This window comes from Theropithecus gelada, chromosome 1, assembly GCF_003255815.1.
Source record: "Theropithecus gelada isolate Dixy chromosome 1, Tgel_1.0, whole genome shotgun sequence".
Taxonomy (NCBI): domain Eukaryota; kingdom Metazoa; phylum Chordata; class Mammalia; order Primates; family Cercopithecidae; genus Theropithecus; species Theropithecus gelada.
This window is the reverse complement of record NC_037668.1, coordinates 72,274,229-72,290,012: the sequence shown is the minus strand read 5'-3', so window position 1 is coordinate 72,290,012 and position 15,784 is coordinate 72,274,229. Positions and strand designations below refer to the sequence as shown.

The window sequence follows — 15,784 nt, the reverse complement described above, 5'->3', positions numbered from 1 at the left end:
CAAGGCAGTTTTAGCTGGAGGTCACATTACAACTAGCCTTGATCACTTGCACATCACCGGACAAGCAAAAACTAAACTAAAATAAAATAAAATTGACCAACACAATGCCGATACCTGTTCAGCAGGTATATCCAAGAAGCAGGATCACAGGACACACAAGTCAACAGAAAGTGAAAAGGTGAAAGAGAGCCAAAGCCAAAGGGAGAGGACAACACTAGCAGTGGTGCTGTCAGCCAGCAGCCTTCTCCCTTAAGTGGGGAGGTCTCCGGCTTACAGACGCTGACATAAAAGACACACTTGCAACATATTTCAAAACCAAAGAGCGATGGATTTACAAGGCAGGTTGATTTTATGATGACTTTTATTGAAAAGGTACGCTGGGTTTAGGCAGATGCCTTTTAGCGCAGGAAAGTTAACACAGTGCCTAATTCAAGGAGACAGCCTGAGGAAGCAGTGGCGACAGGGGAGAGAGCTGCAATGTCTCTATTACTCTCCTCGGCATCATAAAGAGGAGGGAAAAAATGGTATTCGTGTTGGTGGTTATAGAGAGGACGGGAGCATGAAAAAATAGAGAAAAGGGGAAGGCAAACCTCAGATGTAGTTTTCTTAAGAAAATAAAATGAAGCAAATCTGAGAACAAAGGGTTGGGTGGAAAAAACACCCTCAGTTCATAAATTCTCACCAGGCTTGAAGAAAACTGCTCTGTCTACCCACAGCCCAAAAGCTTCAAAACACAATTACTTTCTGATTATATTAGAGCAAAAGATTGCAGGGTTCAGCACTCCTAGTCTACAAGTTCCAAATAAAGGTTTAGTTCCAGCTATGAGTAAGTGTAGCCAGAGCCCAACAAGGCACTTGGAGAACATGAGAAAAAACTGTTTCATAAGCAGAAATTAATAATAGTTGTGAACATCAAATATGGAGCAGTCCCACAGGTCAACCGTGTCTAGTCCTAAAAGTGAGCCCCAGGATAAGCATCCAGCAAACCTGTGAAATCCCAAGAGAAGTCGGCTTTCTAGCCTTGCGATCGCAAGGAAAACACAGCTGTTTGAAATGCTTTATGGTGATTGACGACACCTTTGTCCTTCTCTGAAAAATAGCCTGATGTGGACAAGGGCTGAGAGTTGTGAAAATAGAATCACGTGGAGTCTGCTGGATGTGATACAATGGAAAAGCTAAAAAATAACACTAAGATCAGACAAACATAATGAGGACAGCAAAGAGAGGAGGGGTGGACATGTTTCTTTAGGCCCCCCAAATTCCCTAGGAGCCGACACTTCTTAATGAAATGACATTCACTTCACTACATCAGTGGTACCCCTCTTCACTCCAGTCCTCAGAGAATAAGCCCACCATGACCCGGAGAGAAAGGCTGTGCTGGGGCCAACTTGCCTCTGGCTACTTTCAGAAAAACATTTCAAGAACTATCAGTGCTCACTGATAAGAGACAAGCAAAGGTTAGCACTCCACAGCTAGCGAAAGGGAAGTAGTTGGCCCTTCCTGCTACTAGGAGCATGCAAAACGCCACCGACCTGTTGAACATCACAGTGAGGCAGGGCTTACTGGGGGTACGGGAGGGCTCGAACCAAAGTACTTACATCTGTCATTCCGATCCTCTGGGCTAGATGATGCTTCCCGATCAGAAATGAGGCCAGAGACAGCAAAAATCTTCTTCCCAGTGTCATCAACCTTTAGTGAACCGGGGGAGCTAGATGGCAGCTGTGTCCCAAAGTCATATTCCTTGCCATCTGCATCTGAGAAGCGTAAGTGGGGAGATTCTGTGTCATGGCAGTTCTTAAGTCGCTTGGCCGGCGTAAAGGCTGACTGATAGCTCTCCCGGTCCTCGGTGGAGGCAAAGGGCCGGAAAGCCCCCACACCACTATGATTCAGCATACTGATTGGGGTGCAATCTAGATTTGGGGGAGCAAATTGAGGATGGAGGTGTAGTAGAGAAGGGGGGAAATCACGATTGGCAAAAGTGCCTGGCACCCCACCTTGCCGATGGTACATAGAGGCAAAGGTATAGGAACCGTTGGTGAAAGGAATATGCACGTCCTTGTCAACTGAGACAGGTACACCAAAGGGTCGTGGCTGCTGACAAGGGATGGAAGCATCACGGCTGGCCTCAGCCGTGGATGCCAGGACCATCAGTGCTGGGGATGCCAGAGGGTTGGGAAGGTAGGATGAGTTCTCCATCTTGAAGGCTGCCCGGTGTAAGTCCATCGGAGTCTCTTTCTGTGGCCGGCGTTACACAAGAAGCAGTCTTCCCTGGGAGGGAGGCCAAGCGGCACCTTGGGTCAGGGCAGGGAATATTACTGGGGAATCATTCCCTTCTAAGACCTGTAGAAACAGCAAAGAGAAAAAAAGAAGGGGGAGGAAAGTCAGGGGGAGGAAATAAAGGGAAACCCCCAAGTGATCGAAACACCATCCTTCTGGCTTACAGATGCTCGGGCAAGAGACACCACAGGCTTTAGGAGCCAGTGGGCAGCAGCATCAGACCATTTTCATTCAGGAAAATCAATAGACAACTTACTGTGATGTACGCGTAGCTGACTTTGGTCCCTACACGTTCCGGGTGAAATGCGCCTGAGCCCAGCAAAGAAAAAAATATCATAAAACCTCCAAATACGATATTCCCTGAACAAATGAGCTTTGGAAGGCCAAGCCATCCAGTAGATTAAGTGGGGGTCTATGTTTTAAAGTGCTTCCACCTGCATCCACAGGCCACTCATGGCAGGCCTGATGTTCAGAGACCACATTCTACATATACGATTCCCCACATATGCATCCTCTCTTCATCTCCCCTAACAACTCCCTGATACTGAAATATCCCTAATTCAAGTTCATCCAGACCAGGAGCACTTGTACATATTAGTTAGTACAAAGTATACACATGGATAAATGATACACATTGGCACATACATACACACACACACATATCTTCATGTATCATCTAAGACCGTTTCCAGAAAAAAGTGCTATGTGAACAAACAGCATTAACATTTATTTTGATGCACACCCCTCTCTAATCACATGGGCTTTCTATTTCTCTTTTCTGAGAAGGAACAAAACCTTCATCAATAAAATGCCTGGCGTCTCTGACAATATTTAAAACCATAATGGGTGCCTTTGGCATACGCTCTCTAGAAGCGTCTGTCTTCTAAGGGCAGCAAAGAACGGATCGGTAATTTTAGTTACTAATGCACTCACTCTTAAGTAGATTTGTAAACTGCCTTGGATTTGCCATTAACATTTAGAACAAAATGTTAACAAAATTTCTGACTTATTTTGCTCTGCTTATTGGCCCAGTCAGAGCTGATGTCCAATAAAGGCCCTCGGAACAAATTGGAGTTCGGAGAGACTTCTTTCAGTTTCCCTTGTAAATTTAGGTTGTACATTTTCATAGTCGCTGGTTCCATTCCAAAGTGTATTTTGAGTGGGGGCTGGGAGAAGGGCTATATATCAAAAGCCAGGACAACATAAAGACGAATACCAGGACTTATTAGCATCAAAAATATACATGAAATAGAAACTTAATGAAACTCAAAGCATAACCAAAAATCACCGTCTGCTACAAATTACAGCCTTTAAATGGAGAGTCATATCAGAAATAAAATCTACCTCCTTCCTTTTAAACAGCCCACCTGGAGTATCTTTGGTATTCCCTCAAATAGAGAAACCTCAGTTAAACGGTAGATGAATCCTCCTGGCTTAATGCAGTGCAAAGAGAGTATTTCCTTCTCCCATCCTGTAGCAGACGTGTCAATGACTGTTATTAATTGGGAAGATGAGTGGACACCATCAGACTGCTTCCTCATTTGGCATCTTTCCTTATAGACATCATTGCTAAATTACCAGATTATGTATCTCACATTAACGGATTTTTCTCTCTTCCAAATTTTAAATAACTTTCCTGTCAAGTTATAGCAGTGCAGGGAATGATCTGCCAAGGACAGCCAGTTAGCCTGACATGTCTGGGAATCCTGTTCTTGGCTGTTTTCTAGTCAGATTAATGGTCACACAACATGGACGCTCTGAAAGTGGGTCTAGGGCTGTTCCAAGGGTTCCAAGCAGCTCTTCACAACAGAAATAGCTACTTGTCTATCAACAAGCAATATTATATGAGGCAAACTGGAGAAAAGGACAAACATAACACACTGAGTGTGAAGGGAGGAATGTTTCCCCCTCACAATACGACCTCCCCCCGCCCCAGGATTCACTTGCTATTTTTACTTCCTAGATCACCTCATTATCTTAAATGAGTTTCATAAATTAGGAATCTGGTGACAGCACCGGACACTCCAACAGAACCCGGTGAATCACTCAACCCTGGTTATTCATTTGAAAACTTCATTACACTGAAAATAAATCAACAATATTTTTCCAGGCCACATCTCTCTTACTCCACTGCGTGGGCGTGTTGCTCTCCATGGGGGAGGGGGAGTGCTTTTTTCTTTTCCCTTTTCTTTCTTACCCTCTCCTCACATTAACAACTTGTATAGATGAGGCTTCAGCCGACCACAGTCATTATGAAAATCTATAGTTAATACACTCCCAATGTCAAAATGTCATGGGTTTAAACACAGAACCCAAAATAAGAAAACTAACTGACCCTCTTAATTAAAAAAATATGGATTGTAAGATAATCAGCTTGATGGAGCATTTGGGTGACTGTGAAGAACTGGGCAAAGGGAAAGTAAGTAACTGTTACTTTTCTGACTCTATGCTGATTTTTTTTAATTTAGCACTTCGTGCAAATCCAGATTAAAATAACTCCAGCTATTGATCCGAGCAGTGGAATTGACATTAATTTTAGTTCACTTCTCACTTTGCAAAGGGATCAATAGGAAGTAATAACAGCTGACATCCCCGCTGAAAGGAGGAGAAAGAAGGGCTGAAGACAGAAATCGAAAAGCAACCAAATAAATCATCAGCTACTTTTCCACGGCATCAGACAAACTCCAAACAGATTGCAAAAAGTCTTTGTTGAATTAACTAAACAAGGAGGAGGGATCAATCCACGAAGCTAAATAAATTGTCTGGCAGGCAGTAAGGCTGGACGGAGGGACCAACAAATATTGAGTTAAAAAAAATTTCAAATCCTTGACGTGATGGGTTTGGTTCAGTTCCGTATCTGTGGGAGTTTGTTTGTTTCTTAAATCACACTCCCGATCCTGCTTTAAAGTGATTACAAAACGCCAGCTATCTGAATAATTAGTGAGATTACTAATTGCGTGGTTAAACATGCCAGAACCAAGACAAATGAAACGAAGACGCCCGCGTTTGGAACGTGAAAATGTCTGAGGCTGGGCTGATGCGCAGCGCTCCGCGCTCTGCGGAGCGAACTAGCCACTTTCGCACAGAAAAACCGAAAGCCCAAGACAAAGTCTCAGAGAGTAGGTAATCTCCCATCCCATCCTCTGCCCATCCCGGTCCAGGGTCTGGGCTTCCTGACCTGCGCCCGGGATCGGCGTAGAAGGAAGCGGTGGCTGCTGCCGCTGCCTCTGCCGTAGCTGAGAGCCAAACCCATTTGCAAATGACTGCCACAAAGAAAGCTGCAAAGGGCTCTTTCCCGGAGCCGAGCTCAGGGCGCCCACCAAACTATGGCTCTGCTGGCAATTAAAATGCACACACAACACTCCTCTGCTTATTACAACAGGTGACATTTTTGTGGTCTCTGAACCGTTTCCAAAAGCCAGGAATTAAAATAATAGAACAAATTAAACGATATTTTTCCTTTGCATAAATAAACTTTTAAAAAATTAACAGGGAACTTAAAAAGCAAAGAACAATGGGAAATGAGGCAGAGTAGTGGGGGGTTGTTAAGAACGCAGGAAAGAATTTTTTTTTTTTTTAAGTTCACAGACTTCGCTTGAAGAGAATTCCCGCACACCAAATGCCCAGAGGGTATTTGGAAACACCGCTCTAACAGAAATTTTACCACCATATGCGACAGCTCAGGGAATATAAGGCCAACACAGTTCCCGGGCTAGGGCCGACGCCTGTGCTTCAGGCACGGCCGGGTATCGGTCCTAGATTTGGACCCGGATTCAGGCCCAGCTTGGCCAACGGGTGCGAATCCGAGACAGCCCGGGCCAGTCCGAGAGTGCGGGATCGCTGGGATACGGGCTTAGCGAGAGGGTGCATTATTCAGGTCGGAAGAGTCTCGACTGGGAAAAAATCAACTCTTTCAGGAGAAACGGGGGAAGAGAGGTGAAGGCGAAACCTACATAAACTTGGGGCCAACGCGGAGCCAAGCCCACTACTCTTTGGCCTGACCTCTCCCTCCGGCTCTCGGTTGCCTTTGTATATAGAATACTCTAGGTCCCAACAACCTCTGCACGAAACGATCTGCGCCTAACTTTGGGCAACCAAGGCGCCAGTCCGGGAAGAACCGACACGTGCAAGGGCCCCTGGTCCGCAGCCGCGCGGGGCCCGCGGGGCAGGGGCTCAGAGCTGCCAGCCTTCGACCAAAGTCCAAGGACCTCCAGCCCCCGAGCAGCCCCGCCCTGGGGGTCACCCGGGTCCCGCCGCCGCGCGCCACCGCTTCAGCGGGCAGCCGCGGGCTCCTCCACTCCATCTCTCCTGCAAATGCGGACCGGCGCGGGGCTGCCGGGCCCTTCCAGCTCCTGGACTGCGGATGCGCGGTGCGGAAGGGAGGGTTCTGCGGCCCGCACGGCGGCCGTCCGGCCGCGGCACACGGCGCGGCTCGCAGAACAGGTGTGTGTCCCCGCTCGCTCCGCGCCCGGCCCCGGCCCCGGCCCCGTCGGCCACCAGCGGCGCGACGCGTCGCCGCCCCTTCTTCGGCCTTCCCCAACCTCGCCCCGAAGCGCAGAGAGCGAACTCACGCCACTTTTGCCGGGTCTCTGAGGGCCAGGAGGGATCGGCACAGAAGACGCCAGCACCGCTTTTCCTCGACGCTCTTTCTGCCTTTCCCCCCTCTGCTCATTCCCCTTTGCAGGAAGAGCCCGCGAGACGGACAGAGGAGGAGGCCAGGCAAGGCAAAGGCCCCCTGCCCACTCTGCTCCCCCTAGTCTCCTCGCTGCTTCCTCACTGACGCCCTTTTTTCTCTTTATTTTTCCTTTCTCTCCCCTTTGCCCCTCAAGCCGAGTCCGGAGCGGAGGCGAGAGGCAAGACGTGGCTGCTGGGCGTCGTGGGCAGCGAGCGCCGTGCTCTCCCCCTCAGCGGCTCCCGGGGCAGGGGGCCGGCGCAGGCAGGAGACCCCAGACGACCCGGGCCAGCCAGGCAGGGCTGTGCCCCCACACCTATGGCCCGGGCCCCATGCACCCACCCAGTGCGACGCGCACCCGGCTCAGGGCCGGAACATGGGCTCTCCGCTGGAGCTGCATCCAAGACCCGAGAATGCAGAGTGTTAACGGGAAGCGAGAGCTCTTCCCCTGCCTCCTGGCTGCCCTAGTTCCCGCTACTTCGGGACTCCTGCGCGCCCTCGCCAGCTTGGGTCGACCTGGGCCGCGAGCTCTCGGAGAGGCTCCTGGAGCGGGGGACGAACCGGGCATCCCCTCGGATGGCCTCACCACCGTGGGCGGCCTCGCCCGGGGGGCCACACGGAAGCTCTCCGCCCAAGTTTGTTGTGCCCTGGAAGAAAAGGCTTTCTCTTACAAAGCACAAAGGCGAAACGCCCAGGCCGAGCCCTGAAAAGCCCCGGGTTGGGGGGCGGGGGTGGGGTGGGGGAGGCCGGAGTCTCCGGAGCGCGGTGGCGGGGCTGGGCTCCGGGCAGAGAAGGTCGCTCGGCCCGGGCTGATAAGCGCGGCGGCAGTGGCCGCAGGACAGCAGCGACCGGCGTGCTCACTAAAAAGTTTTGTTCTCAAGTCAGAAGAGAAATTGTTACTCAGTTTAAGGCAGGTCTAAGATAAAAATAAAACTACAAACAGAGTAAGGCGCCCTTGTCTCCACGATCGTCCTCCCGCCTTGCTCAGTAGAACCGATGGGAGAGGGGGTCCCGACCCCGAAAATCCCGGGAGATCCCACGTGTCGGGCTGCTCTACTGCCAGGCCGGTCCAACCCACCGGAGTGGGGAGTTTACCGGTGGCATTTAGAATGATCCGCCTCTATGCTAGCACCTGCCTCCTTCCTGCCGGCAGAGGATCCCCCTATCCCACCCCACCTCCCTCCCTCCACACCCTTCACACCCGCCCGGGCTAGGAAAAAGTCAGCCGAGCACCCGGGGTTCCGGGCTAAACAGTCACTCCCCGGGTACCCCGCGGAGCCGGCTGTGTGTGGGGTGGAGGCTGTAGGGGTCGTTTCTCATTCGGATCGCCCCTTCTCCATCCGCCCGCCGCCTCGTGCTCCCCACTGAGTACCACCCAGCCCTGGCCTCGCCGGAAATCAACGCGGGGTACACAGGGGAGCCCGGAAATCACCGGGGGGTGCACCAGGGAGCCCGGCGAGAAGGCACTCTCGCGATCGACCCGAACAAAGTGGGAATGGGGCTTATTGAAAGATGGAGAAAAGAACTCCTGCTCCCTTCCCTTGCAGTGCCCTAACCCTCCCTACTTGTCCAATTCCCGCGTCTGGTCCCTCCCCCTTGCACCTCCCCCCCTCCCCAAATAAAACACATTAAGGAAAACTCAAGACGGAAAGTTTGAGCGAGGCAGCGCACGGAGCGCGCAGGGCGCCGATGCCGAGAGGCTCCGTTGCGATGATCCAAGACGCGCCAGTCCCAGTCCCAGCCCCTGCCTCCGTCCGGGGGGAACCGCCCGAATCCCTAGGAAACGGACCCGGAAAGTTAGCCAGGTTCCTGAACAAGCCGGCTGCCCTCGCACCCACCCCTCTTGGGTACGCACACACGTCCACACCCCTTTCTGCTCTCCATACTTGCCGTGGAAATTCCTTGGGAGAACGGTCGCACTTTTCAGGACACGGAGGGAAGCAGGCGGAGAGTGTGGTGCATGAAAAGTCCCGGGTGCGCAGAGCCGGCGGAGGCAGCGGCGGCGGCGGCGGCGGCAGCGGCAGCGGCAGCAGCAGCAGTAGGCGGCTGGCCCCGGGTTTGTGTTCGCGAGCTGCCTGGGATTGCATGTACAGATCAAAAGACTCGGTTGGCGTGAGAGAAGGAGCAGTGCTGCCTCTCAGCGCTGGCTCTAATCAGTGAATGAGCCTCCACTCTCCCAGGGACTCGGAGAGACACACACGCGCGCACACACACACGCACGCACACATTCTCTCACACTCACACACATACAGGCACTCTGAGCACTGAATACATTAGGGCACTAAGGGACTCTGGGAAATGAAGTCCAGACCCAGGGCACTCCTGGAGAACAGACCTACTGGCCCTCACCAAAGAGCTTGGAAGTCTTGGGGTCGCCAGCCATTGTAAACTAAAGAGAGCGTTGACTTTTGTTTACATCCCTCCTCCCCAACCCGCAAAGGTCTCAGTGAATGGTTTGGTGCTTGTTCTTCTTCCTTTCCTGAACCAAAAGGGACCAAGAGCAAATGGGCAAAGCTTGAAGACTGACATCCACTGCTGCTTAAATGACCCCCAAATCCTGGCTCCCTCAAAATCTCTACCTTTTTCCAGAAAAATCTTACCTGCTGCTTTGTTCCTGGAATGCTTCTCTGGGTCTTTGACTATAATAATAAAATAATAAATGAATATTAATAAAACTGTACCTTTTGGAGGAGGTGAAGGCCTAGTTTAGCATCCAGATGTGAGAATAAACTTTTTATTGGTGTTTTATTGATGTTTATATTACAGTTCTTTTCAAATCACTTCATATCATCCTATAATTCATCAAACACAGAAAGATAAATAGGGGAAACGGATAGAGAACTAACATTCCTGAGTGCTTTCTAGGAGCCCGGTTATGGGACTAAATGCCTTTACATAATCTCATTTACTCCTAAGATTAATTCTGGAGATAATATTACCACTAGTTTATGAGAGGAAACTGAGGTTGAAAGGGTTTTGTAATTTGCCCATGAGAACGTGGTTAACAAGTCTTGGATAGCAGGTAGTTCTAGTTCTGAAAGCAAAGTTCAACCAAAATCAAATCCTGGTTTAAGAAGTCATTCCTGGCCGGGCGCGGTGGCTCACGACTGTAATGCCAACACTTCGGGAGGCCGAGGCGGGTGGAACAAGAGGTCAGGAGTTCGAGACCAGCCTGACCAACATGGTGAAACCCCATCTCTACTAAAAATACAAAAAGTAGCCGGGCATAGTGGCACATGCCTGTAATCCTAGCTACTCAGGAGGCCAAGGCAGGAGAATCGCTTGAACCTGGGAGGTGGAGGTTGCAGTGAGCCGAGATCATGTCTGGGAGCCAAAAAAATAAAAAAAGGTCATTCCTTTGTTTCGTGGTTCAGTGTCTAAAACCTCAGATTTCTCGTCTGGAAAAAAAAGGGAGGGTGGGGAGGAATGGAGTACACACTGATAATCCACTTTGCAGAGAACCACATAGGATTATAAATTGTCTAAAAAGAATGAGACTCAGAATCTCATTCTTGCTATTATTTCGTTGTCCTTTTTACTCATGTTTAACATTAAGGTAGCATCTAAATATTAAGCATGTTTACATATATGTGTGCTGTTTGTATTTTAAAATTTTAATTGGCAACTCTAAATAAATTGTTAATTTGATCACTTAGAGTTCTACACTTATGACTATTTCTGTAATTCATGGTATCAGGATTGTTGAGGAACTTTATTTTTATTTATTTATTTATTTATTTATTTATTTATTTATTTATTTATTTATTTTTGAGATGGAGTCTCACTCTCTCACCCAGGCTGGAGTGCAGTGGTGTGATCTCGGCTTACTGCAACCTCTGCCTCCCGAGTTCAAGCGATTCTCTTACCTCAGCCTCCTGAATAGCTAGGATTACAGGCATGCCCCTCCACGCCCAAATAATTTTTAGTAGAAATAGGGTTTCACCATGTTGGCCAGGCTGGTCTCAAACTCCTGACTTCAAGTGATCCACTTGCCTCGGCCTCCCAAAGTGCTGGGATTACAGGGGTGAGCCACCACGCCTGGCCTGTTGAGGAACTTCTAATCCATGTTTAATTGTTCACTCATACACCAACATTTATTATGTTAGGCTCTATTCTTTCCACTAAATTATTATTTCCTGCTGGATTGTAAACTTCATGATGTCAAGAACCATGTTTGTTTGTTGCATTCTACATCATACCCTAAGCACCTAACAGCATCAGTCTCTTAGTTGAATGAATAAACGAGGATGTAAAAATGAACTCCTGTCCTCAAAGAGCTCACCATCTAGTAGAGGAAAAAAAGAAAGAGTTAGAAATCAATCTGATAATTACTATAATAAGGATGACCTTAGAATTTATTGATCTAACTGAGATAAGTTTGATGATTAAAAAAGGGACACTTTTAATAATTACACTGGGATGACAAATGTGAATAAGGGCCATCCTGGGCCAAGCAGGTTGAATGGTCACCCTAGCTACATAAGGTATTTCATTCATTCATTTAACAAGCATTTATTGAGAATTCTCTTGTGTGGTGTGTTAAAGGAATTATAAGCCACTGATTTCCCTAGAAATTGAAGTATGAAACATTGGGCAGCAAGAGATAGGCAGGAGAAGTGGGTCAAATCACAAAAGGCTTTGTATACTAAGCTAAGGAAAGTGGACGTTATCCTATAGATGATGAGAAACCCCTAAAGGGTTTTAGGGGTGTGGCATGGTAGGATTTCTGTTTTAAAACAAGCACTAGTTGCTGAGTGGGCAAGGTGGAGGTTAGACAAGAGGCAGTGAGGCCAATTAAAAGGTCTATCTCAGGTAATTCAGTTGAGATACAGTAGAGCCTGAACCAAGGTACTGGGGCAGAGTGAGTGGAGAGGAGGGGACACATTACAGTGAGATCTAAAAGGTAGCATCAACAAGATTTAGCCATTTTAGTATGGTAGATGAAAGCAGAAGGAAGAGTCTATATAAATCCTAAATAAGATTTTATTATTTATAGCACAAGATGATGTCAGTACTTTAATGTTCATCAGTAGTAAAAGGCTCCCTCAAATCAACTTAGAGAGCTCCCATAGGTCCAGTGCACATTCTCACAGATAGATGATACAGATAAGAAGGCCTGTTCAATCATCAAGCCAAATATTTTTAGCTGCTACCACACGCAGTGGTCCTCACTACGATGCAAGTACTTAGAAACTCGAAGAACTAATCACTGTCTATAACAGCAATCTAAATGAAAAAATTAACTGCAAATCCCTCATAAAACCAGAGCAAAATTATATAATGCAAAATTGAATATGTAATACCTCACTAATTCACAGGTCATACGTCCAGCAACCTCAGCTATCCAAAACACAATGAAGCAGGAAATAAGCAAAAAGGGTCCCAGAATAGCCAAAATAAACATTACAAAGTCCATGCACTAAAGTTAACACATTTCCCTCCTAGGAGAATTACACAAGCCTTCATTCAGAGCCGATTTATTCTTTCTTAGGTACAATTCTAATAAGCTTGATTATTTGGCTTTCCCATTCACAGCTGATTAAGATTGTCAAATTAAAAGGGGGCAGCCATTAAAAAGAATGATATAGACTAAGATGTACTGACATAGAAGGATACCTATTATATATTGTCGAGTGAGAAAAGCAAGTCATATAACAGTATGTATAATATGATTTGATATTTGTCCGTATACATGTACACATACATTGACAGAAAAAGGCCTGTAGGGATACATTAAACTGTTAACAATGGTTATGGCTAGGGAGTGTGAGTGTGGATGTGACACGGTTGGGGGTTAGACAGAAATGAAGGGAGGACTTTGACTTTTTACTCCATAGACTTCTGTTTGTTTTCAGTGAACATATATTAGTTTTGTAATTTTAATATCCATTGAAACGTATATAAAAAGAGCAAAGGGTAGTGTTGTTAGAGCAAGAACACTGACAATGAGAAATGGTGACCGAACTATAAGAAGCAAGCACCATAACTCAAAAACTACAAGAAAATGGGGTTATTTGGTGTGAAGGCAAAAAGCCCTATCCCATCAGTGGTCCCAGTGGATGTCATGAATTCCAACCAAACATACCCTGATACTTTTGGGGATAGGTCATCAAGGAACACATTATGCTTAGTATATTTTACTTACGAGAGCTAGCACACGTGTGAAAATACAGAAAAATAAATTCCTACCAACATGATTTAAACAGCAGATTTTGATACTTTAAGAAGTAAATTTCAGTTGTCTGGAAAATATACTTTTGTGGAACACATCATTCCCTGAAGATGAGAAGTAAAGGAGATATCACTTTATATAAGAGCAGAGGTGATGCAGAGTAAGGAATGGTCCACAAATTCAATAGACATTTATTGAGTGTCTACCAAGTGCCAGTCACTAAGAATAGAAAGATAAATAATAGTGCCTGCCCTACAGAGGTTTATAGTCCAGTAGCAGAGATGGATAGGAAAGCAAATATATATGGTACAATGTGAGCAGTGCTATAATGGAAATTCTGAGTATAGGGTGGTAGAAATACAAAAGAAGGAGGTACTGAGTTATGGAGCTATTAGGAAAGGAGGCAGGGACACAAGTGGGTTTTTAAAAAATAACTGTCATATGGGATGACATTTAAGCTTCGTTAAAAATGACTGTTATATGGAATGACACTTAAGTTGGGCTTTGAAGGATAAGTAGAGTTTATCAAGGGAGAAAAATGGGAAGAGCACTCCAGGATGAGCAAATAGCAAAATAGCATATGCAAAGGCACATAAAATTTCCTGCCATATTCCAATAGTACATCTCAAATTTTTCCACAAGAAAGAGGTGGTACAGATGGTGGTGTCTAAGGGCAAGCCTAAAATGGCTTGCCACTAGCTTGAAATGTATGTATCCTGTTTTATCTTGAAAAATGAATGGAGGCCGGGCGCGGTGGCTCAAGCCTGTAATCCCAGCACTTTGGGAGGCCGAGACGGGTGGATCACGAGGTCAGAAGATCGAGACCATCCTGGCGAACACGGTGAAACCCCGTCTCTACTAAAAAATACAAAAAACTAGCCGGGCGAGATGGCGGGCGCCTGTAGTCCCAGTTACTTGGGAGGCTGAGGCAGGAGAATGGCGTAAACCCGGGAGGCGGAGCTTGCAGTGAGCTGAGATCCGGCCACTGCACTCCAGCCCAGGCGACAGAGCAAGACTCCGTCTCAAAAAAAAAAGAAAAAAAAAAAAAAAAAGAAAAATGAATGGAAATTTTGCCTTCAACTCCACAAATATATTAAGCTTTAATATAAAACCATGTTTTAAATTACTTATCATTTGATAGAACTGATGCTCCAGAAAGATGCACCATATTTATTTGGTACTTTCTCAAATCCAAAGCACAACACTAAATAATCCAGGGGCATTCGTTCCTAACTTGAAAAACATTCAGAAATTGGGCTGGGAGGGGAAAAAAAAAGGTGTAGAAGATACAAGGAGAGACTGGAAAAATAGATTAATGGACTATGAAAGATCTTGTTTGTCACATTAAGGAACTAACTGGACACTCCCAGTGTCTAACCAACTCCTATTTATACTTCAAGACTTTGCTTGGGATGGTCTCTTCCAGGAAGCCACCCTGCCCACCAGCCTCTCTTCTCCTCAAACCTGATTATCATAGCAGTCTATGCATGCAGCTATTCACTCATCACATTGTACTGGAATTATCTATTGTTTTCAGGTTCCTTACTAGACTCTGATCTGCTTAAAGCAGAATTCTGTCTTAGTTGTTTTGCATGGTACTTACCACAACAGATACTGGTGTCTATTGGACTGAACTGATTTAGATAAAAGGACAAGATTCAGCAAGTACTACCTGGTCTAGATTCTAAAGCTTCTTGAATGTAGGGCCTGCTTGCGTACCACTGCATCCCAAACACTTCACACTCACGGGAAACATCCCAGTAGGTGATTGATAAAATGTGTACAATGAATGAATGAGAATTCTCAAAACAGGAATGGCATGATCAGATCGGGGTTTAGAAAAATAAAATTGGATGCAATTTTAAATGTAGCCTGGAGAGGAGTAAGACTGGAGACAAAGAAATTAGTGAGGAAAAAATGCAAAAGAAACACCGGACATATTGGTAAAAGATTGCCTTTTCTTAAAAATGGTTTTCTAATTGGCTAAGTTGATTAGATGTTTATATTTATCTTACAAGACTGGTCTTTTTATTCTCTTAGGATTTCCTGACGGAGGATATTCAGTTGCCTTGTTCCCTGACCCCAGCCCCTTCAGGCTGGTGTCTTCTTGTACATCTGGAGGTCATTGAGGGCAGTGACTATGTCTTATTCATCTTAGTATCTCCAATGCCTAGGACATGCCTGCTCAATAAATGTTTGCTGAATGAATGAACACATAAATTGATCTATTAGTATACTGTACTCAAGCTCCGACCAAGACACAGAGGACCTAATAATCCCCAGTGTGTGGGTTTCTGGATACAGGAAACAGAACAAATAAAGCAAGACTGGATACAAATGCACACCTATTCCACAGGTAACACAGGGTAAATTTCTCTCTCTGACCCCTCCATCCTCATTCTGAAGAATAACTCTCATTGAGTGAAAATCAATAAAAGTCATTTTAAGGGAAGTAGGTTTAGAAAAAGGCCCTGAAGGAGGAGAAAGGAGGAGGGGAACTTCAAGTTCGAGCAATTTGGACTTTTAAAATATATATATAAGGACTTGTAAGCTTCAAAAAACCTCTACAAAATAAAAAGTCTGCTTTTCCACACTCACTTTCAAAAGGAATCTCCCCCACCAATGCCCAACACACAAACCAGGAGTCTTTTTGAGATTTCCAG

General features: G+C 46.4%; 1 protein-coding gene across 2 annotated transcripts in view; it reads right to left on the bottom strand.

Moving 5' to 3' along the window:
* RNF220 (ring finger protein 220) overlaps positions 1 to 9,206 on the bottom strand; it is a 252,675-nt gene extending 243,469 nt beyond the window's left edge. The window contains exons 1-2 of one of the 2 annotated variants that reach the window (XM_025380650.1): positions 8,836 to 9,206; positions 1,599 to 2,340 (exon numbers count right to left, since the gene is read on the bottom strand). In XM_025380650.1, the coding sequence (XP_025236435.1) occupies positions 1,599 to 2,223 (625 nt within the window). In that variant the 5' untranslated portion in view covers positions 2,224 to 2,340; positions 8,836 to 9,206. The remainder of the gene's footprint in view (positions 1 to 1,598; positions 2,341 to 8,835) is intronic. The other variant, XM_025380644.1, reaches the window with a different exon arrangement.
* Between the last annotated feature and the right edge of the window lie 6,578 nt (positions 9,207 to 15,784).